Source organism: Lytechinus variegatus, chromosome 17, assembly GCF_018143015.1.
Source record: "Lytechinus variegatus isolate NC3 chromosome 17, Lvar_3.0, whole genome shotgun sequence".
Taxonomy (NCBI): Eukaryota; Metazoa; Echinodermata; class Echinoidea; order Temnopleuroida; family Toxopneustidae; genus Lytechinus; species Lytechinus variegatus.
In genome coordinates, this window is record NC_054756.1 from 3,008,082 (window position 1) to 3,032,276 (window position 24,195).

General features: G+C 38.0%; 2 protein-coding genes across 2 annotated transcripts; both read left to right on the forward strand.

Annotated features, from left to right (window-relative positions):
- Nucleotides 1–2,064: 2,064 nt before the first annotated feature.
- Nucleotides 2,065–6,483, forward strand: LOC121431428 (monocarboxylate transporter 6-like). The gene is made up of 3 exons (XM_041628997.1): nucleotides 2,065–2,209; nucleotides 3,554–4,474; nucleotides 6,320–6,483. The coding sequence occupies exons 1-3, from the start codon at nucleotides 2,083–2,085 to the stop codon at nucleotides 6,445–6,447; spliced, it is 1,176 nt and encodes a 391-aa protein (XP_041484931.1). The 5' UTR covers nucleotides 2,065–2,082; the 3' UTR covers nucleotides 6,448–6,483.
- Nucleotides 6,484–12,902: 6,419 nt separating this feature from the next.
- LOC121430766 (XK-related protein 6-like) lies at nucleotides 12,903–23,968 on the forward strand. The gene is made up of 4 exons (XM_041628156.1): nucleotides 12,903–13,000; nucleotides 19,987–20,862; nucleotides 21,766–21,950; nucleotides 22,548–23,968. Exons 2-4 carry the CDS (start codon nucleotides 20,366–20,368, stop codon nucleotides 23,528–23,530), a joined length of 1,665 nt encoding a protein of 554 aa, XP_041484090.1. The 5' UTR covers nucleotides 12,903–13,000; nucleotides 19,987–20,365; the 3' UTR covers nucleotides 23,531–23,968.
- Nucleotides 23,969–24,195: the final 227 nt, after the last annotated feature.

Consider the following 24,195-nt stretch of genomic DNA (forward strand, 5'->3'; position numbering starts at 1 on the left):
TTCAGCGATTTATGTAATTGAATTGTGAAATAAAATACAATTTTTTAAAGCAATGGAATAATCCGTGAGTCACAAAGCAATATGTTGAGAACAAGTTAAGGTATTGGTCATTGGACGTAGATCCAACCTTGGTCAAATGATTCGTGAAAGAGAGAGAGAGAGGAGAAAAATAAGTGAAACATATTATTGAAAGCTTCAAAGAAATCAGAAGGGCAATGAGAAAGTTATCGCCGTTTTGAAATCTGGATCCTTAACACGCTTAAAGACTCAAATTGGCAACTGGCTAAGTAATGTATATCAATTGGTTGGGAAAACTTTCCCCTAATTATGTAGTGCACCTTATCTTGTTGATTATCAGGGATTTTTTTTTTTCGATACCAGTGAAAATAATTATAAACAAGGCAGAACGTACTGTTTTATATCTTCATGAATGATATTTCGGAAGAAAAAAAATCATATTTTACCCATTTTATATATTGGATTGAATGGAATAGTAGTCCTTACCTAAATTACTATGACATCATCAATCCGTCCAATTTGAAGTCTCCAGTGATTACCATTTTTTACAACTTGTAGAAACTAATAGCCCTCTTTTTGTTTCTCATATATTGTTCAAACTTTCACCTATTTACTTGTCTGATTTTGCTTTTTTCCTCTAAAAACATCTTTTTATTTGGGTTGGATTCCCCTTATGGGATCTTAAACGTTGTTGCCTATTTGTTGATGCAGTTATACACAAAATAAAACTACTTTATCTCGCTTTTGTGGTCAAGTTTACCAAACTATAACACAACAATAATATCCCCGATCCACATACACGTTACGATCAGAGCAATGTATGTGAATTATAAAAGAGGACAATTCTTCCAATGAATGAGTAAATAACTATACACATCATAATATGTTGAACGTGAATAGGATTACCCTTCGTTCAGTCAGTTGACTCTGGAGAACAAAGAGCCTGCATTGTGATAAGTTATGATATTCTTACATATAGTTAGTTATAAGCCTCCGACTGATAGCTGCTTTCTCTAGGAGGGGGCCTAGTAACTTTGCTATTTGCTTGTATCAAACGCCAATAGGCCCTTCTCCTTTTTATTTGAAAATGGCTGAGCCAACCTCGATGTTCTACTGGGGTTATGTGATTGTTCTTAGCAAGTTCGTGGTAGGATTTATTGATACCGGGATCGCCAAATCTTTCGGAGTTCTTATTCCTACCATGGTCGAACGTCTACACTCGGATTACGCCACAGTTGGATTAATATGTAGCATGCCATCAACGCTCACATATCTCCTAAGTAAGCAATACCTCAGTCACATTTTTTCTATGGCGGCCGTAGGGCGAGCCGAAAAAAGCCGTCTTATTCATTCTTATTCAAACCATCTGATGTACCTGGTACAAAATGTTTATACGGCTCGCCGTACAGCCAGCTTAGAGAAAATGTGACTGACGTATAAGGACTCATGAGTCTTGCTTCAGAATTGGTATAGTATCAGGTAGCAGAGGTAGAATGTTATATAATTATATTGTTATCATTATTGACAATACATTTATAAAAAGACTACAATTCGGTATTACTCTACGTTTCACCCCGTGATGGGTGCCAAAATACGATTCGTGCATGGACATGACGGCATTGCCTATCAGGCTTTTGTGAATTTTAATATATTTTACATTTTTCTTGGAATGTGAATTTTGTTGATAGAAGTTTAAATAAAAAAAACATAAACACAATCAATCAATCAATCAGTCAATCAGTCAATCAATCACTCATTCACTCACTCACTCACTCACTCAATCAATCAATCAATCAATCAATCATTCAATCAATCAATCAATCAATCAATCCTTTTGAGGAGGACTTAAGCTTACCCGCCATCACAAGTCTTTTTACAGATAAATCATTCTACCTTTAACATCTTTATTTTAAAAACTTTTGTGTTAGTTTAATGTCTTTGGCTGTATTATAAACTTTTATCTTCTTGGTGGGGGTGCTTTGACATGACTCACACGATTGATTGTTTTTCGTTAATCATCAGGTTTATTGTTTCTTTGTCAATATCTAAGGTCCATTTGTAAGGATGTTGCTGACGAAGACGAACCCACGTGTCATTGCTATGTCAGGGGGAGTATTGTGTGGAACTTGTATCGCTGCCTGTGCTTTCCTTACAAACTTAGGGACTACTGGGGTGTGCCTGACTTTATCGGGTAAGACATTGCAATAATTTGTGTACACATGTGTGTGTGGGGGATGAGGGTGTGCGCGCTTGTATGTGTGTAGATAAACTCCTCGTTTTGAAATCTGACTTTGATCGATAATTCCTCATCGGTTTTAGTAAATATCAATGTGTAATTAATATTAATGAAATCATAATTTAATTGTCTTTATAAGATGATACCATACATGATATGAATATGGTTCACATGGAGGTGCAGTGCCTTGAAATGTGGGGCAAGGTCAAACTTCAAAAGTTGCAACATGACACAATATTGAAAGTCATTGTTCTTTTTTCAGGGGGGGGGGGTGAGTGAGTTTCTCAGCGGTTTCTTTTGTTTTCATGCACCTTAACATCAACATTAATATGGAATCAAACGTACCCCTGCGCAAGTAAACACATAGCTAACAAACATACATGGGTATTTCAAACGACGACACAAAGTTTCAAAACACGTTGATTCACAGAACCATCACTACTGTGTACAGAAGCAGGGACTCGATTTGAATGGATTTTCATCTCTATTGACACATACAAACGAATCATGTTATGTATAGACCCGTCATGACTATTTCGTTTTGCAGCTTTTCAATTCAGACCAAATCCAACACTTTTGAATCCTGCTCTTTTCGTGATGGCATGATCATAACAAGCATGGTATCATTCTAAAGAAAAATAAATGATCTTTTGAATGATATCAAATATGCATTTTGTTAAATCGGAAATTGGGAGAAATTAATGGCTAAACACAAATTTCCAAACTTATTTTGCTGGTTTTGCAGCTTTTCAATTCAGACCTTATCCAACACTTTTGAATCCTGCTCTTTTCGTGATGGCATGATCATAACAAGCATGGTATCATTTTAAAGAAAAATAAATGATCTTTTGAATGATATCAAATATGCATTGTGTTAGATTGGAAATTGGGGGAAATTAATGGCCAAACAGATTTCCAAACTTATTTTGCTGGTTTTGCAGCTTTTCAATTCAGACCTTATCCAACACGTTTGAATCCTGCTCTTTTCGTGATCATAACAAGCATAGTATTATTTTAAAGAAAATTAAATGACTTTGAATGATGTAAAATGATGTGTAAAATTGGAAGTTGGGAGAAATTAATGGCCAAACACAGATTTCCAAAACAAAAATTGAGGGGTTTACAATGTATTTACAAAATTCTAGAAGTTCCTTGATCGTCATATATTTTATCATGATACAGTCCGTCCAGCCTTCTGGTCCTCCAAAAGTCAAGACTTTCTGGAGTCACGATACATCTTCAGTCTATCTTTCTATTAGCACTATCTGAATATCATGTTTGTATTATTATTTTTTATAGGTGCCGGCTTATCCATGGTCTACACGCCAATTCACCTTTCACTGAATGACTACTTCCCAGATAAATTTGTTTTGATGAATACGGTATCGTTATATGGGTACACCGCCGGTTCGGTGTTGCTCCCGATTCTGATTGAAAAATCACTCAAGGCGTATGGTTATTATGGGGCGTTTCTTATCCTTGGAGGTGTCGCCTTCAACTCGACGGCGTGCGCTGCAACGATTCGAACGGTACCGAGTAAGTCCACCAGGAATGAGGAAAACGATCAGGTTGAACCGGATAAGCGGAAGTGTTTCTCTGGAGGGAAATCATTGAAGATTAAGAGAGAAGAGGAGGTTGATGAAGAAATAAGTGAACAGTCGCGATTAATGCAATCTGAATCTGGTTGTGACAGGCAGGAGACATCACTGAAATCAAAACCAACTTGCAGAAAAACATTCTTTGAAGCCTGCAAAAGGTCCTGTGGATTATGGAAAGAACCACTTTTTATATTTAGCCTGCCGATTCATTTCTTGCAAAGTTACACTATCTATTCGTGGATGCTATTTCTGGTCCCCCATACTGAACAACTTGGTATCCAATCTTCTAAAGCAGTCTACCTCTCAACAATCGGTGGCATTGGTGGTATCATCGGCCGGACGCTCTTCATCATTCTCCTCAGTAAAGGAGTCAATGCCTTTGCTGTTTACGTTTCTGTAGGTTGCATCTGCACTGGAACATTTTTGATGGACTTCGTCTGTTCCGATTACAGGTCACGTGCTGCTTTGGCCTTTGTCCAAGGGTTTTCCTTCTTTATCGAAGATGCCATCGCTGCCAATTTGTGCAAGGGTGCAGTCTTTGACGACGGGAATATCGGCACGGCGTTTGCTATTTCTATATTCATGTGTGGACTAGGAGCTACACTTGCAGGGACATTTACAGGTATGCAATTGATTGGAAACTAACCAACGGACCCTGGCCAACGGAAAACCAGTTTCAATCACCCACAACGATCTTGACAGGGTCATGGCAGAGTACCTGCCTGCTCAGTAAAACCGCTGTTTAAAACTTTTATGCAACGCTCTTTACTACAACTTTTCAGCAGTTGGTTAACAGTTCGAACAGCCATGCTTAATTGAGAATGCAAGTCAAATTTAGTTGTTTAAGATACCATAACTTAATCTCTTTAAACAACTACTGTACTGTAGGGTTCATATATAGTAAAATTGTTGTTTAAACATTTTAAAGAGCCGTTTTTTTCCTTACTGTGCATTGAGTGTACTAAAATCCCACCTAGTTACGAGCTACTATGTTTTTGTAGCATCTTCATAAACTTCATAAACACAAATCTTTCAATTTGTTTCATCTAAGTTTTAATAGTTGATTTGGCATTTGAATTCAAATTTTCGGATAAACTCCGGAAAAAGGTGTAAATCAGGACCTTCGAGAATGTATTGCATTATTTTATGATAGATCCCGTGATAGATACAAAATTGTTTACTTACATTCAATACAATAGAGTTCATAAGGCTTATCATTTTGCTTCTCGCCATATCCATATCTATTTCTATGGGAAAACACAAAAGAATGCGAATTATTTTCGTTTTTTGAAGCAAGGACGAAAGAAAATAAAACAAACAATGCATTTCAACGATTTCATGACTATAGCGACTCGGTGCATCAGTTGACCGAGTTTTGTTTACATTTTTACGGTTTATTGTATTCGAAAAAGATTTGCTTATCTATTCTTCCTCGGGTGGAAAAATGTAAAATCTTTTATGCTTATTATAAGAAAAAAATATGTACAATCAATATCTGACGTGTCACGCACCAGTAGCGTTTAGAAATGAGCGTTGGGATGATTTTGTTATCCGTGACCGAGACAATTATTCTATGATTATCTATCATAGATACCACCATAACACCCCATTAAACAGTGCGCTATAAAGGTTAATATGTATGTATGTTTAATTTATTTATTTAAATACGGGAAGATAAAACCTGCATTCAGCCGCAAAGCTGTTTTTCAGCAAGTCCGTACATAAAAGTTGAAAAACATATAACAATGAATTATAAATCATGAACAAAATAATAAATACAAACATTTGAACAGACGTAAATTACATAATGAAAATAAAGATTTGAGGTAAGAGAGTAAGAACAAAAAAGCAACAAAAGTGTATAAATGTATACACATTTAAAACATAGTAACTCATGATGGGCTGACGAATTAGCTCCCGATTCAGGCACCCCATACTAAATACAATTCATAATGGTGATACCAAAAAACGTTCCATTTATTGATTTCCATGGCATTGTGAGTGATAGCATTACAATCATCCGTGATATCATAAACACTGATAAAAGGCAAAATATCAAGATGGCACTTGTTATTTTTCATGTTTCGATTTCCGATTTAGTTCTTCATTACTTCACCTCCTGAGTTATACTCGATCGGTCTGTTAATGCAATGATAAATAATTTCAGGTGCCGATTAGGCCGATATTAAACTCTACACAGCAAAAACTGTGGTGTAAACCGGTGTACATAGGACCACCCCAGTTAATTTACACCAGTGTTGAATTGGTGGTGTTAGTTTTACACCTGTAGGTGTTATTACAACACCTTTTTTGTTACATTTACACTCTTTGGTGTTACGTTTAATCTCTAGGGTGTAATTCTAACACCTCAGGCTTTGGTCCTCTATTAACCACCAATTGGTGTCAGTTTTGAGACCCGACCCTGATATACTTATCATAAGACTTATATATCACTTTGTTTATACAGGACACCTGTTTGATATTACCCAGTCATTTACGAAGGTCTTTATCATCAACGGTTTCATCCACGCCTTCATGGTCGGTCATCTCTTCATCGTGGCGATCCTCATCAAGAGAAAGCGATTGTCAGATTGAACGACAAAATTATGCAGGACAAACGGAACGATTTTGCAGGGCTTTTTTTGGGGGGGGGTCACTGACCAAACCCTCCTCCCCACATCAAATAAGATGGGAAATGGTATTTTTATGGCTTCGCGCACGTTTAACTAAAAAGGGTGTGTGTGCGGGGGGGGGGGGCTGGATCACCTTCTGTCCCGCAGTTCCGCTGCCCCTGAAAACATTTTAGCAAGATAACACTCTATCGTTTGTGACTGATTTCACATTTGGAAGAACAAATTGGTCAATATTTCCATTTCCTTAACTTCAATAAAAAAAGCTAGCCAAACCATTTTTTATTGGCGACATGATGCTAGGCCCTTTTTAACACCCGAAAGATTTCCTAGCGCCAGGAATTATTCCGGAACTCTTTTTGGGGGTCTATATTGTCGATGGCATACACTGTAAGAAAATTTATCTTTAAAATAAAAAGAAGTCCATGCACCAGAGTCTCGAGAACACCTGTAATCTTATATGGGTGTTTCATATGTAACCTTAAATAAATTGCAAATTGAATAAAACACCCTTTTTCCCTTTTTAAACAGACACGTTCTTTTAAATTGCAGAAAATTTCCTGTTGTATGAATTTACAGAATGATTCTGTTATCATGGTTATTGCTTTCTGCAAAATCTTCTCTTTTTTCTGTAAAATCAGGAATTTTTAAACATATATTGATGGTAATGTTACACTCTCTTAGACATTTTAGAACCTTTATTGCCCCGTATTTGAATTTGAAAGCTATTAAGGTTCTTCAAAGAAGCAGAAAAGGGTTCTAACCGTAATGGTCCCTTCTCCGACAGCGGCAGCGGTGTCGACATTGATTTTTTTTATGACATCATAATCTGAAAAGTTCATGAAACCTAGACATAAGAGTAATCAAGTTTCAATAAACATCCCGTACACTGTTAGAAAAAAATAAAAGAAGTTCCTGCAGCAGAGTCTCGAGAACACCTGTAATCTTACCGATTTGCGTAATCTTACAAGAAATTGGTATTTGGAGTATGGAATCTTACAAATTTCCTTGAATAAAACATCCTTTTCCCCTTTTTAAACAGACCTGTTCTGTTAAATTACAGAAAAAATTCCTGTTTTATGAATTTACAGAATGATTCTGTTATTGCTTTCTGCAAAATCTTCTGTTTATTTTCTGTAAAATCACGTTTTTTTAAAACAGTGTAAGAGTTTCAGGTCGCATGACTAAGGTCAATTGTCATTTAAGGTCAATGAACTTTGACCATGCTTGGATTGTTGAATTACCAGCGTGACTTTGAGAGTTTGTGGAATTAGTTCATACAACTTGGACATATGGGTAAACATATACCATTGCCCATCTTGCACAAGTCTTAGGCCACTCGATCGAGGTCTAATATCATTTAGGGTCAATGTACTTAGTATTACTATCGTATGAATGATGTTTTTGTGAATAATTATGTTATCAAAGTCAGCGCTGCTGCTAATATTGAATTGCAGGCGAGACCGCCGGAGGTGCTCCACTTGTTTAAATTATTTTTCTAAGAGTGCATCCTGGTAGATCTGAATACCATGATTAGGAAATCTAAAGTAGATGTCAAAGTGGTTATAAGGCTAATAACGCACTTATGAACTTTTATTTGCTGAAAAGCAATTAGAATATAAGAACTGTGCATATAGAGACTAAATTCTTAGGTTACGAAAGTCAGAACCACTGCATACTCATCATTAGGAAAACACCGAAATGTTCATCCTACAGTTTGTTGATTCCATTTTCTGCAAGATCATTCATCAAAGGGAGTGATTCCATTTATGAAAATAACCTTGGGAAATTTGGAAAATTGAGATAAATAAGCAATCAAGTCAGTGCGACTTTAAAGTACATCTACTGTGAGACGACGGATACGGTAAATTCTTAATAGTTAATGTCAATGGCGTAATGAGCAAAAAATTGTGAGGGGCAAAATATGACGCATCGGGCGAAATTGATAAGATGATGCCAGTAAATGAAAATTTCGACACCTTTCTTAAAAAAAATCTAATTTTGTGATAGATTTTGACATATCAAAAAATCATACCCCCTTCCCTTCTTCTTTCCTTTTGTCAGAAGTGATTTTTTTTAAGCAAGAGGCGGGGATAGAAGGGTGGAAAAAGAGTGAGACAATGCGAAGTAGAAGAGAGAGAGAGAGAGGGGGGGTACAAATTATAGAGGCAAAGTGGAATTATGGGAGAACAAAAATAAGAAGAAAAATAGAGATAGAGGGAGAGAGAGATATTGTGTGTGTGTGGGGGGGAGGGGTGGGGAACGGGGGAGCAAGAGCGAAGGCTGGTTTGGGTATGTGGAGGTGCACTTACATCATTTTAGTGGATACATTCTTCATTAATACCCTGCATGTAGGCCTATTCTTTTCATTTCGAAATAGCCAAAGTATCCTTTGCCCTCGCATTATTATTGTTTATTCAAATATGCATCCTGATCATGGGTTCAAAATTACTTAGCTGCTTAGAATTTCAAGTCTTCAAGTCAAAATAAAAACAATTTTCAGCTCGCAATTATTCGCGCTGGCATTAACAATTTGTTGTTTACTTCGACACAGATTGATCACCATTACAAAAATTGATCCAAGCGATGAATTCTCAGGTCTGAGTATAGGCTTCCGATGATCGCTTTTTAAGTTTTAACATGACATATTTTGCTGGTCCCCCTATTGGTAAAGCTCGATCTGCCCCGGGAGTAACAGAACATAAACTTTGATTTGATTTTGATTTATTGTTCCACATTCCACAAGAACATACATCTTAAACATGATGACAAAAAATACATAGTTGTATTAATTTACAAGGAAATAAATACAATTACGTGAAATATGAGGAACCTATTAAAAACAAAGCTTGTAGACATATAGGTTCCCAGAAGAAAATAATTAAGGATTAAAAACTCCTAACGCAATGAAGCGAGATAAATCAAATGAAAAATTGTCAATACATTGTAAAGATGTCTACATGATAGAACTCTTTATAATGTACTTAAGACTAGAGGTTCACTCTTAATAATTAGGGACCCCCTCATATAAAATCCTGGCTACATGACTGTTCAACAAGTATTGCTAATGCGAAGCTTGAGCATAATTTGTCACCCGAAAATGATTCCTTTTTTTCATTAATTGTATCCCCCTTGTTTCTCGATCCCACTTTTCTTCTTTCTTCATCATCTGTTTCGTTTTCCTCCTCTACTTTGTATTTCTTTTCTTGTCCCCCCTTTTTTGCGCCACCAATTGGGGTTGCAATGGGGCACTTCGGGCCTGCACCTGGACCTGCCTATACTGATTTCACGGGGGGGGGCACTTACATTCACGAGTCACGAGTGGATACCATGCGCAACCATGGGGTCTCGAAAGGCACCCTAAACACGTATTTTCCATATTCTGAAAATGCACCCTGGCCCATATAACAAGTATTGGTATGAAACCCTATTGTATTGGAAACAAAACTGTACCCTTGGCAAGTATACCCTGAATCGTGCAGTACACGTACCCGGCCTCCCCAGCGGCCCATCCTAGGCCCTGGGGGCGGAAAAGGGGCTGGGGTGGCTGCTGGTGTTGATATGATGAAGAGTGAATTTCGAATGCATATATATATTTTGTAAAGAAGAGAGAGAGAGTAATGAGTATGAAACACAACAATCAACGAAAAAACCCAATCATGACATATTGCATTGCCGATACCATACAAAAGGTGGGTCGCGTCGAGTAGTATATCGGGATCGGACAGTTCTAATTCTACATACAGCTTCGACATTTATCTGCTGATTCGGATAAGTTGTGAAGCTTTTTCCTGTAAGTTTTTCTGGGGTAAGTCAGTTATTCTATTTTAAAGGGACTGTAAATAGTGAGTAACTTTAGGCTTTTGGTGAAGTAGTGAAGGTGTACGGTGTTGTTACTTGTACTGTAGTTATCTCGGGCGAATTTGGTGCAGGCTCCACTCCACTTCACTACTACCGCTGCCGCTACGGTACGCTCCACCTATCCTAACCCAGGGAGCTCCCGCCTGCGAAGCGGTCAGGAGCTCCCTGGCCTGGGTTACACCTACCCGAGCGTATATTTTTAGTGAAGGGGAGTGGAGCCTGCACGAACTTCGCCTTAAGGTAAAATAGCCTTTCCTTGAGGATGCCATGAGGCATGATGATATTTTAAAAAAAATATTTGTCATTATCGCACTGGCGTAAATCCCGGGGGGGGGGGGATGGGGGATATAGATCTATCCCCCCACTTTTCGAGGAGGGGGGATGGCCTGTACAAACATCCCCCCTACTTTTTACGAAAGAAATGAAAAAAATCACAAGAGATAGTTGCTTTATTGGTAAATATTCTTCCTAAAATACCGCTTAACCAATAAAACAATATTATTGAATCATAAAATGCAAATAAGGAGCCAGTTCACCATTTCCAAACGAAATACTTATTGAAGAGAAACCCTCGTTTCTTCCAATTCATCAATGTTGGGGTCTTTTGGAAGGGATTAAGATGGAAAGTCAATTTTTTTAATGTAATCTCTAATAAAACCATTGAACCATCATGGGGTAAGAAAAATAATATATTGGAGGGGTATTTGCCATATGGACATACAGTGGCGTAACTACGGGGGCACATACCCACCCCCCCCCCTCCATCGGCTGACCCCCCAAAAAAAGGGGGGGGGAAAGGAGAAAAGAGGGAGAAAGGAAGAGAAACATAGTGGGAAATAAGAAAATAAAAATTCATTATAATGTTATATTATAAAATTTATGTTACATAAGAAACATTTTTATCATAACTTTTATGAAACATAATTTTCCCAGGGCCTACGTCTTCATTGTTCCTGGTGCTCGCATTGTCTGTTTAACGAGATATATAATCCTGAAGTACTAAAACATCCCGTTTTCAAGTCAATATAAACCCAATATATTTCCTAGCACTTGAGTTATCATTGTTTTATGTAGTGACATGCTTCTTTTACATGACTCAAAAAGTGATTGCCCCATGTTAAGGTCTTCGTATATATGAAACATTTCCTGTCCGTGATTACGTTCGCATTAGTGGATTGGTGAGATATGTCTGCTCTTCATGAATTCCTAAAATCAGTCCTTAAAATGTCCCTTCTGATCTGAATATCAAAAATTTTCAGCTCGCGCTTCGCGCTCGCAATATTTGATTAGTAAGATGCGTATGATAATCATGATTGCAATGACTACAAAAAGTGTTTCATGTGTTCAGATGTAATTCTAATAAAATCAGCAAGCGCTTGGCACTCGAATTAGATGACTATCGTGAGATGTGCATACTCTTAATGGATTCCTAAAATATATTCCTTAAAACCTCGCTGTTTGGGGTAAAAATATGCGAAAATTTCAGCTCGCGCTTCGCACTTGCTTTATTTAGCAAGACAGGTACCTGTCGTGATTACACAAATTTGATTATAATGTCCCTTTTTAGGTGTGAATATAGAAAAAAATTCAGCTCGCGCTTGCGCTCGCATTATTTGATCAGTGAAATACATATCCGTTTAATGACATTGTCCTTAAAAATTCTCAATTAGGTCAGTATAACTGTCAAATGAGCGCCCTTCGCACACTCACTCAGTGATTCAAAAATTTTACTGGTGCCCCCACAATGCCGTGACCCACGGTATACCACTGTGGACATATCAATGACAATTCCTTGCATATCTAAATACATGATTGCAAAAATATGCCAAAATATTTCAGTCATCCCCCCACCCATCAACACGGATTTACGCCAGTGCATTATCGTGATATTGGGAACCACCGTTCACTTCATCATACAGCAGCCCTTGGCCTTGACTGACTGAGTCACACGCACAGTTCCTTATTTCCACCTCACAAGTGCGTGTATACAAATCGACGAGTGGTTCCCGAAACTATGATTTGGCCAAATATTTTAACATACACTTCTTCATCGCTGCATTCATACCAATTGGTCCAGCACTCCAGCAGTGTATATATCCAGATCATGGGGCCTTGACACTCTTCCCATTGACGCAAAAGCGAGACCTAGACACCCGCATAGATTTCCCTAGAAATAATTAAATAACATTATTATTTATAATCACGTTTGAATGTTAGTGTTTGTTGTATGAATTTTCTTCAAAACGGCATTTTGTAACATCGCTAATCAAATGTACGTTATATCAAAGCGGTTCAAGGGTCAGACCTATATTCTTTGTTGACAAACAGATCGAGGAATCTACACGATCTACCCCAGCGGCCCATCCTAGGCCCTGGGGTGGAAAAGGGGCTGGGGTGGCTGCTGGTCTTGATATGATGAAGAGTTAATTTCGAATGCATATATATATTTTGTGAAGAAGAGAGAGAGTAATGAGTATGAAACACAACAATCAACGAAAAAACCCAATCATGACATATTGCATTGCCGATACCATACAAAAGGTGGGTCGCGTCGAGTAGTATATCGGGATCGGACAGTTCTAATTCTACATACAGCTTCGACATTTATCTGCTGATTCGGATAAGTTGTGAAGCTTTTTCCTGTAAGTTTTTCTGGGGTAAGTCAGTTATTCTATTTTAAAGGGACTGTAAATAGTGAGTAACTTTAGGCTTTTGGTGAAGTAGTGAAGGTGTACGGTGTTGTTACTTGTACTGTAGTTATCTCGGGCGAATTTGGTGCAGGCTCCACTCCACTTCACTACTACCGCTGCCGCTACGGTACGCTCCACCTATCCTAACCCAGGGAGCTCCCGCCTGCGAAGCGGTCAGGAGCTCCCTGGCCTGGGTTACACCTACCCGAGCGTATATTTTTAGTGAAGGGGAGTGGAGCCTGCACGAACTTCGCATTAAGGTAAAATAGCCTTTCCTTGAGGATGCCATGAGGCATGATGATATTTTAAAAAAAATATTTGTCATTATCGCACTGGCGTAAATCCCGGGGGGGGGGGGATGGGGGATATAGATCTATCCCCCCACTTTTCGAGGAGGGGGGATGGCCTGTACAAACATCCCCCCTACTTTTTACGAAAGAAATGAAAAAAATCACAAGAGATAGTTGCTTTATTGGTAAATATTCTTCCTAAAATACCGCTTAACCAATAAAACAATATTATTGAATCATAAAATGCAAATAAGGAGCCAGTTCACCATTTCCAAACGAAATACTTATTGAAGAGAAACCCTCGTTTCTTCCAATTCATCAATGTTGGGGTCTTTTGGAAGGGATTAAGATGGAAAGTCAATTTTTTTAATGTAATCTCTAATAAAACCATTGAACCATCATGGGGTAAGAAAAATAATATATTGGAGGGGTATTTGCCATATGGACATACAGTGGCGTAACTACGGGGGCACATACCCACCCCCCCCCCCCTCCATCGGCTGACCCCCCAAAAAAAAGGGGGGGGGAAAGGAGAAAAGAGGGAGAAAGGAAGAGAAACATAGTGGGAAATAAGAAAATAAAAATTCATTATAATGTTATATTATAAAATTTATGTTACATAAGAAACATTTTTATCATAACTTTTATGAAACATAATTTTCCCAGGGCCTACGTCTTCATTGTTCCTGGTGCTCGCATTGTCTGTTTAACGAGATATATAATCCTGAAGTACTAAAACATCCCGTTTTCAAGTCAATATAAACCAAATATATTTCCTAGCACTTGAGTTATCATTGTTTTATGTAGTGACATGCTTCTTTTACATGACTCAAAAAGTGATTGCCCCATGTTAAGGTCTTCGTATATATGAAACATTTCCTGTCCGTGATTACGTTCGCATTAGTGGATTGGTGAGATATGTCTGCTCTTCATGAATTCCTAAAATCAGTCCTTTCTGATCTGAATATCAAAAATTTTCAGCTCGCGCTTCGCGCTCGCAATATTTGATTAGTAACATGCGTATGATAATCATGATTGCAATGACTACAAAAGTGTTTCATGTGTTCAGATGTAATTCTAATAAAATCAGCAAGCGCTTGGCACTCGAATTAGATGACTATCGTGAGATGTGCATACTCTTAATGGATTCCTAAAATATATTCCTTAAAACCTCGCTGTTTGGGGTAAAAATATGCGAAAATTTCAGCTCGCGCTTCGCACTTGCTTTATTTAGCAAGACAGGTACCTGTCGTGATTACACAAATTTGATTATAATGTCCCTTTTTAGGTGTGAATATAGAAAAAAATTCAGCTCGCGCTTGCGCTCGCATTATTTGATCAGTGAAATACATATCCGTTTAATGACATTGTCCTTAAAAATTCTCAATTAGGTCAGTATAACTGTCAAATGAGCGCCCTTCGCGCGCTCACTCAGTGATTCAAAAATTTTGCTGGTGCCCCCACAATGCCGTGACCCACGGTATACCACTGTGGACATATCAATGACAATTCCTTGCATATCTAAATACATGATTGCAAAAATATGCCAAAATATTTCAGTCATCCCCCCACCCATCAACACGGATTTACGCCAGTGCATTATCGTGATATTGGGAACCACCGTTCACTTCATCATACAGCAGCCCTTGGCCTTGACTGACTGAGTCACACGCACAGTTCCTTATTTCCACCTCACAAGTGCGTGTATACAAATCGACGAGTGGTTCCCGAAACTATGATTTGGCCAAATATTTTAACATACACTTCTTCATCGCTGCATTCATACCAATTGGTCCAGCACTCCAGCAGTGTATATATCCAGATCATGGGGCCTTGACACTCTTCCCATTGACGCAAAAGCGAGACCTAGACACCCGCATAGATTTCCCTAGAAATAATTAAATAACATTATTATTTATAATCACGTTTGAATGTTAGTGTTTGTTGTATGAATTTTCTTCAAAACGGCATTTTGTAACATCGCTAATCAAATGTACGTTATATCAAAGCGGTTCAAGGGTCAGACCTATATTCTTTGTTGACAAACAGATCAAGGAATCTACACGAGATTGGTCTGGTAAGAAACCTTAAGATTTTCACTTTTTTATTAACCATTTTTTTTACCTTCATACGCAGCAAGCGTTTGAAAGTTCAATCAAATTCACCCGTGTAAACCGATTTCACCTGTACAAACCGATTTCACCCTCTAGCTATGGATCTAGAAATCCATCCTGGTGTCTAGGCTAGGTCTCGCTCCTGCATCTATGGGAAGAGTGTCAAGGTTCCATGATGAAGTATGTCAAAATATTAAAAAAACATCATCATGGAGCCCTCAAGGCTGGCGTGTTGCCTTTTTGGTGTTGGAATTTGGACACTCGCACATATTTCGAGGTTTAATAGACTGATGATGTCACATCCCCACTTTCCTTTTTCTTATGTTATTACGAAATCCTAAATATTGATTTTTTTCATATGTGTGTAAATAGATGTCTTCATTATGACAAAATAAGTTGCAGCAATAAATAACTGATGAGATGTCAATCCTATTGTTTTAGTTCTTGGTAAATAAATTCATATAATAACATAGAAAAGAAAAAGTGTGGATATATCATCAGCCCACCTAATGAATATTCATAAAAACATGCCTAGAATGGTTTCTTTAAATCTTTAAAATTACCGTAATCAAATTGATCAAATTTTCATAATTTTGCTCTGTGAATTTATTGAGATATAAATATCTCCAGCCTAGACCCTCCCATTAACACTACAAATATTTTTCAGGTCATTAAAGCCTCTGAAATGTCCTACGTAATGCACGCAAATTCCTGGACTTTCCCATCATTATATAAAGGGTGTTTTGTGAATACCGCTAATTATTTTATAGTATGGTACCATACATGTACATGTAGTTTTCAAAATCAGCACTGCTGATTGAATCTTAATCAGCACTGCTGATTGAATCTTGTAATGGAGGTGAGACGGCCAGAGGTGCTCCACTTGTTAATGATGCCCCTCCTTTCTGAAACTTTGTGATAAATATACATGGAACAAAAACTGCACCATGGACTCTATTGATTTTTTTAGTTTTTCATTAACCAGACTTCCATTGTACTTTTCTTTTAATAGAATTCACGGATTGATAGCCGACACTTAATTGTCACACTAATTGCAAGGCTCTCAGGCCCAACAGGTTGTAGAATGTACTTTCTTTTTCAGTTGTACATAATAAAAAGAAGACCTACATGGCTACTTGACAAAGATTTCACAGGGTTAATAATGTTCTAATTGTGCACCCTTTCAGAGAAACCCTACAAGTTACATGTAGGTTGCCACGTTTGTAGAGAGTAAGGCAAAAAATCTACACTTGAAATGAAGATAAATATCCTTGAGAATGAGTAATTAGGAAGGATTAGCATAAAAAAATGTCCCTTTGTACCACCAGGGCTCCGTAACACAAAGAATAGCGATCAATCGCTAAATGAACTGACCAATCAATATTAATGTTACACACACATTGGGTTTAAAATACTGACCAGGGGCCAATCAGTGCGGTTCTTTCATATTTGCGATTCATCGCAAACCTTTGTGTTACGGAGCCCTGATTGGACCTGTGCCAGAAATACAATGTTTTTTCATAAAAGTAAAAACAGAAGGATTGAAATTAATATATTTTTCTTTTCAATCAAATTCAATTTTTGCAGGGATGTGAGAGTTCAGATTTTTGTTGGATTTCAGATTTTTTTGTTTTGATTTTCAGCTTCATTTCAGCTTGTTTTGGCTTTCCTCTGTACAAAAAGAATGGGAACTCGTTCTGTTTCTGACCTCTGCTCCTCAGTTTTTTTCAGATCTTTTAATTTGTGACCACTCACACCCCTGTTTTTGTGATGTATTGATTTCAATCCTTAATACTTGAATTGCATATGAAAGCTAATTGAAAATTTCAACAAAATGTTGAAAGCAGACTTAAAAAGCAACAACAATTATCCACTCTTCCTTAGTTTGAACAACCTCCCCTTGAGTTTACATTCAACCTCCATACAGTAGGGGAAGGCGGGGTAAGTTGAGCATAGGGGCAAGTTGAGCCACCAGCCGCAGGCAAATAATGAATGAGTCAGACATTGTGGTGGTGTCATGTATTGATGACCCATAGCATAACCCCTAACCCCACCACATTGTTTCCAACTTTGAAACAAAAAGTAGTTTTTTAGAGGGAAAAATGTGAATTTCAGCCAAAAAAGTATAAAAGAGTGTGAAATAGATAAGTGCTTTATAAACACACACGTCTTTAAATATAATAAAGACATGATAACAACATTATTAGTCCAGGTATGGATCTTCATTCTTGTCATAGTCTTTTATATGATGGATGCATAATAAATGTGTGGATACAAAATTATCGCACTAAGTTCGGACTGGGGTAAGTTGAGCCAAAAAGCATGGGGCAAGTTGAGCCATGGTAATTCCTATGGTAATGTATCTTAAAAACAAACAAACCATAAAAATCGATTGAAATGCAGGCTGAAAGGAGCAAATTTACATGACTGCTCTTTTCCTTTTACAGGATGTTAGTATTTATAGAGAATTAGCAAGTGAAAAGACTTTAAACAAAAAATTGATATGCTGGTTCTCCCCCATACATTTTGTACATAGTTTTTGTGGCTCAACTTACCCCAGAAGGTGGCTCAAACTTACCCCATATATGGGGCAAGTTGAGCCATTTGACATCGGTTTTTTCAAAGGTCACGATGACTTTCAGTGTTGGGGTAGAAATTTATATATAGGTGGAAAATATTTCAGAAGAATGAAATTTCAAAGCAAGGTACTTATTTCGACAAGATTATTAATCATATCAATTCTAACACGCAAAAAGTAAAAACTGTCACAACTTACCCCGCCTTCCCCTACATAATGGTGTCTTTAAATACAAAAGGACTTTGCTTTTTGTAATTCAAGATTACCTTTCCTTTAAAGAGCATGAGGGATTTTGCTAAATCCATGTAACAGTGGCAGTCCCAAGGCTGTATTCATTAGTAATTCTGTTCACCTTTTAAATGATAAAGAAATTGTGGGAGATGTTAAGAGATGACACACTCCCCCAAAGGAAAAAAGCGTACAGTCTGTAGCTTGTTTCATTTGATTTGCTTCTTTATCTTGCCATCTATTACACATGTATTTACAAAAATAGACACTTAAACTAACATGTTTTTGGAAGGAAATTGGAAGGAGGCCAGCAATGTACTTGCTTGTGTGTAAAATGATGATTTGTTTTTAATTCAGGATGTACTTGTAGACACTAATAGTAAGTGTGTATACATGACTACATGTACATGTATGTAGCTTTTTATGGCAATTGGCATTGTTGGCAATATTGACATTTAAGCCTGTAATTGCATCTACCCATCTTTTGACCTGATGACACACACAATTGAAGCTCTTGGTGTGTTTTTAAAGGATGTGCACTGTAAAAACTGCTGACAAAGGTAGAAAAAAGTCTTTTAAAGAAAAGAGTCCAGGGTCAAGGATAAAGGCTCGATGTAGGCCAGCATGTATATCATGTTAAAAGTACATGTATTGCTTAGCCCAAGTTGGTTTTGGTTTTAAAGACCCTGACCGGTGTAAAAACAATCATATATTAAAAGAAAGGCAATGATTCATACAATACAAATATACCAAAAATATTCTATACATCTTCCATTTTTTAGAAATATTAGATAAAAATCAAAGAAACTGCTCCTCCAAAGTACGCTTCGATTGAGCACCCCACGTCGCCTGGAAAGGATGACGTCATGTTGTGTCTGGAGGGTCGCGATTCCATAATTATGTTTGTGTACAAAAGCATTGGGTATTTTCTTCCATTTCTATATTATGAATCCATTTTTTTTTTCGTTTTCAGATGAAAATGGCACTCACAATTATTCACTGTTGAAATTGATGGAAACCTACAACTATTCACTGCCTTTTTTGTGACTTCTTTGTTTGGCTCTTATTGGGCCTAAATTGCTATGTCAGGAAAAGTTGTGATACATAATCTGAATGCAGATAGATTTGAAATCTACGCCAAATAAGCAGGAAATAAAATATGGCAAAAACTAGTTCAAAACTGTAGATTTCATAATTTAAGCATGTAGGAAAAAATATATGTGATATCACTCTGTGATGGAAGTGAAGAAAATGAAATGCGTAATCTGGAAAGCAAAAAAATAACCCAGTTTTTCTGTGTACAAACCTATGGAATCGCGACGCTTCTTACACAACGTGACGTCACGGTCTTGAGGCATTTGAAAAGCACAATAAAGCCTATTTTCTAAGCCGGGTTCGAAGCCCGATAATTGGAATATTCTTAAGCAAAATACTCAGCTGGGAAGGGTGAAAATGAATAAAGCTCACAATGCTGTATTTAGTAGCTTATAAGCTTTCGATTGGTATATAATTTGTCAATTTCATTTTTGGGTCCGGTCTGGGTCTTTAAAATAAAATAAAGACCTTGATTTTAGGGGGCATGTTTCATGTTGGGGTTAAAGTGAACATGTACACATGCCTAATGAAATACACGTACAAAGTATTTTTTTATACTTGAAAACCTGTGATGTACTGTGTTTACTGCTGTGCAGCAATTTACTTGAGTGTCTAATTTCCTATTTTCTTTTTTCATCTTTAATACAGGTTGGAGCCACACTTATGAAGTTGAACCTTTGAAAAACAGAGGCGTTTTCAGATGGATGCGCTTTTGAATCTTGGGACATGAGAACCAAAGACAACAAATTGATGAAACCTTTCCTTAAAAAAAAAACACACACCACCATCTACAGGCTTTGCAAGATCTTGGACTTTGGACCTAATGGGCGAGTCACTGTCACGATTACATCATAAAATGAATGTACAAATAAATACTTGGGAATTATAATACAAGACAATGAAAATCAAACATGTACATGTGAGCTGTATTTCACCAGAAGCTGATCGATTCTTTAAAATCTGCTGTTTTGATGTCTTATAAATCATTCCCCAGCCTTCTTCATCTCTGTAATTGTGATTAGTTACCATGACAGCAGACAGTCCTGACATTGGTGATACCACCAACGCTCTACGAAAAACACCATCGAGAGAACTTGAACTCGACTTCACAGTACCTCATCAAGGTGCGGGCAATGCTCAGCCCCGTGAAAGCATCCAGAGTGATGTCTTGAACCAAACTCAGCCAGAGGAGACAACTACTTGTGGAATATGCGTCAAAGGAGGGCGCTTTACCACCGTCGATGCCCTTTTCATCCTGGGCGGCATGATCATGTACATCGCCGATCTCGTGACGGACCTCGTTGTCGGGGTGCAGTATTTCCGAGAGGGCTATGCACTGTGGGCTATCATGACGTTCATCTTTGTTCTGCTGCCCTCGCTTGTTCTACAGTATTTCAGCTTTCGATGGTTTGTGTCAGATCTTGATGAGGATCCGGAGCATAAGAAGAAGGGATTGTTTGCGAAACTGTGGTCTTGGTGTCAATGGCTGTTTACTCATGTTTTACAGCTTGGAGCAGTCAAAAGGTAAGCTACTAGCATATATCTTTATCATGTACATATGCAATATAGTTTTTCAGATTTCTCTCCGACGGGCAGTTATTTATCATAGTATAGTATGTTCCAATTTTGTAAGTATCTGGAAAAAAAATATATGCAATATAGTTTTTTCAGATTTCTCTCTGACGGAGCAGTTATTTATCATGGTATGTTCAAATTATGTAAGTATCTGGAAAAAATAAGGAAAATGTAAGCAAATAAAAGTTCTAAAGTTTCAAAAAAGTCACACGATGTTCCTGAATTTGGGGCAGGGCTCGAATTCAAAGGCCATCTAATAAGGCCAGGGGGGTGTTTCACAAAGATTTAAGTATGACTTAGGTCGCACTTAAATGCCGACGCGTATCTGAAATGCAACGCGCAATCTTATTGATCAATACGCAGTAGTGCGCGTCCTCTTTGCATGATCTGACCAATGCGGTCAAGCCTTTTATACCTCGCGCAACTAGGCACTTAAGTGCGACTCTAAGTCATACACTTAAATCTTTGTGAAACACCCCACTGGCCTCTGATTCCCTCAGAAATGACCTTGATGCCCTTCTATAAAAAAATTTGTAGACTTTTAGGCCAAATTAACGTGCCCCTTTTGCCCCTGGCCATGGTGCCCTGTGGTAATCCAGTGCATGTGTCCCATTGAAAATGATTGATGACCTTTTTAATGGCCTTAGATGCCCCCTAAATTGAGCACTGCCTTCACTTCCTTTAAGTGCCCCTTTTTGTAAATGCCCTTGACACTTTGAATTCTTTATAATTCGAACCCTGTTGGGGGATTTCCAAATTGGCAGAATATTTCCCTTTAGGTGAATAATCGACTTGATTACAATGCCAAACAGATGGAAACTAATCCCATTTGATATACATTTCACTTTCCAGATATTGGCGGACCCTAAAATTTGGGTTGCGGAGTCGCAGAGACCATGGTTACTACAAACTGATGATCTATGAGTACCGGGATATCACCATGCTGCGTCTCCTAGAGGCCTTCATGGAATCGGCTCCTCAGCTTGTTCTTCAAGTGTACATCATGGTGGAGAGTGAAGAACTCTACTGGCTAACTGGTAAGTTTGGGATGATTAGAATTTTTAAAAAGGCATCGCAATGGTGGGAAGAACCACCTTTAATAGGTGCAGAAATATTTGAGTTGACATATTTAGTGTCATTTTAATGAGCAAAATTATTTGTAAACAATATGTGACATTAAGAGCAAATGTGGGTACTGTGAAATATTTTTAGAACAATTGTTTGACACTTATCTGACAAATAATGGGTTGATAGTACCATTAAAACCTTAAAAAAAACAGTTTATTGGAGGGGGGGAGGGGTGGGGTTGAAATTGAAGGAGATAAAAAAATAATGTGAAGACCATATTTTTGTTCAATCATACATGTACATGTACATGTAGTTGTATCATATTCATATATGCCTTTTTTGTGTGGAAAGTTTTTGGGAGCAATATGTATCTTTTATAAAAAAAAAATTGTCATAATGAATTTAAAGAAATTGTTTTTTGAGACCTAGATAAATTGAAAATTAATGATGAATTAAAATATCTGAAGTTGGTACGTACATCCTGTAGGCAAGTTATTTTTCAATCTGTGCAAGTGAATAATGCATGCATGTATTTCCCTTTTTTATTTTCTTTTTCAATTTTCTAGCTGCATCAGCTATTGTGTCCCTCAGTTCTCTCGCATGGGCACTTGAAGCATACCATAAGGCTCTGCGGGACTCGCGAGCTGACAAGAAGAAAATCACATACTACGGTGTGGCCCTGCGCATCACTTGGCGACTCTTCACCATCACTGCTCGCGTCATTGCCCTTGCCCTGTTTGCATCAATCTATGAGTGGTGGGTCTTTGTCGTGGTTGGTGCACATTGGGTCATGATGACTCTATGGCTGGTCTGGCAACAGACCGACTTCTGCGATACAAAATTTGAGGAAGTCCTCTTTGACGCAGTCATGGGAATCATTCACATCTTCTGTTTCTTCAACATGAAGGAGGGTCGGACTCGATACCGTGCGCTAGTCTTCTACACCATTATATTCATCGAGAATACCATCATGTTCGGGTTGTGGTATCACAGACAGGAATCGAGGGAGAAGATGTACGGTTTGCCGGCACTTGTTTTCGTCTGGGGCGGGTTCTTCATAGGTGCCTTCCTCATGGCATTTTATTACCGTTTCTGCCATCCGACGGGGAAGCTTCCATTTTGTTTATGCGGAGTTCATGATGAAACGGAAGATCAGCAGTCACGGAAGGAAACGGTGTCCAATCATGCTGTGGCGTTGAGAAGCTTGTCACATCAAAGCAATGGAGGAGTGGCGGTAGAGGGGGGAGATGAGGTAGATGGAGGAGGTGATGAAGTTGATGGTTGCGCTTATGCCAAAGACTTAGACGGCAAGCTCAACCAGAAAATGTCGGAACGCGATCGATACTATGCAAACCTCTTTTCGTACAAATGGCGACGTCACATACATCCGGAACTCCTTCCAAATGACAGATTGCAAAGATATGTGGATGGTGTAGTGACAGCCCCACCCATGTCACCACTGCATCCAGAAATGATAGATACTAAAGCTGTTTACAGAGTGGATGCTAATGAAGTATCGACACAACCGCAGGCAAAAGACCTGTTATGATTTTGATTTTAGTTTGTGCCATGTCAGTTTGTACGGGTAGTTACATCCTTACCTGATTGGCAGATAGGTGTCGGGATTCACCTATATCATGTAAATTCTCAATACTGTATGCCTGGCATAAGGGCTTTAGCTGAAGCATGCGCTACTCAAAGTGTTTAGTGCGTGCAAGATTTAACGCCCTTGCATCGGGCATGTAGGGATGGGAATTAATGTACACGCAACTCCTTCCTTCATTCTGTCAGTCAGGTGATGTTATACTTCATGTGTCATATTAAACAACACGTTTGTGTGCCTGTGTCCACTGAAAATATATTATTGCTCAGAGTAATGATGGATATTCTCTCATGTAAATCTTAGTATAGTGGGATTTACACTTTATTGAAATCAGAAAGCACAAATTAATATTGCAGTCATTATGACGAGAGGCTTGTGGTTCGATCACACTTTTGTAGCGCGGGTAGACAATTGAAATATTAAAGAAATATTCAATTTAACAAGGATTACATCAGTAGATCTACAATAGAGACCCCAGGAAAAGCATTGAGGTTTGTAATCACTTTGAAAGAGAAACCCTGTGCTCAATGCATGGTTTCAGTATAGTTACATATACGTGTACACTATGGTTGATCAAACTCAGGATTATGGGAATGAGTGACATCACAATA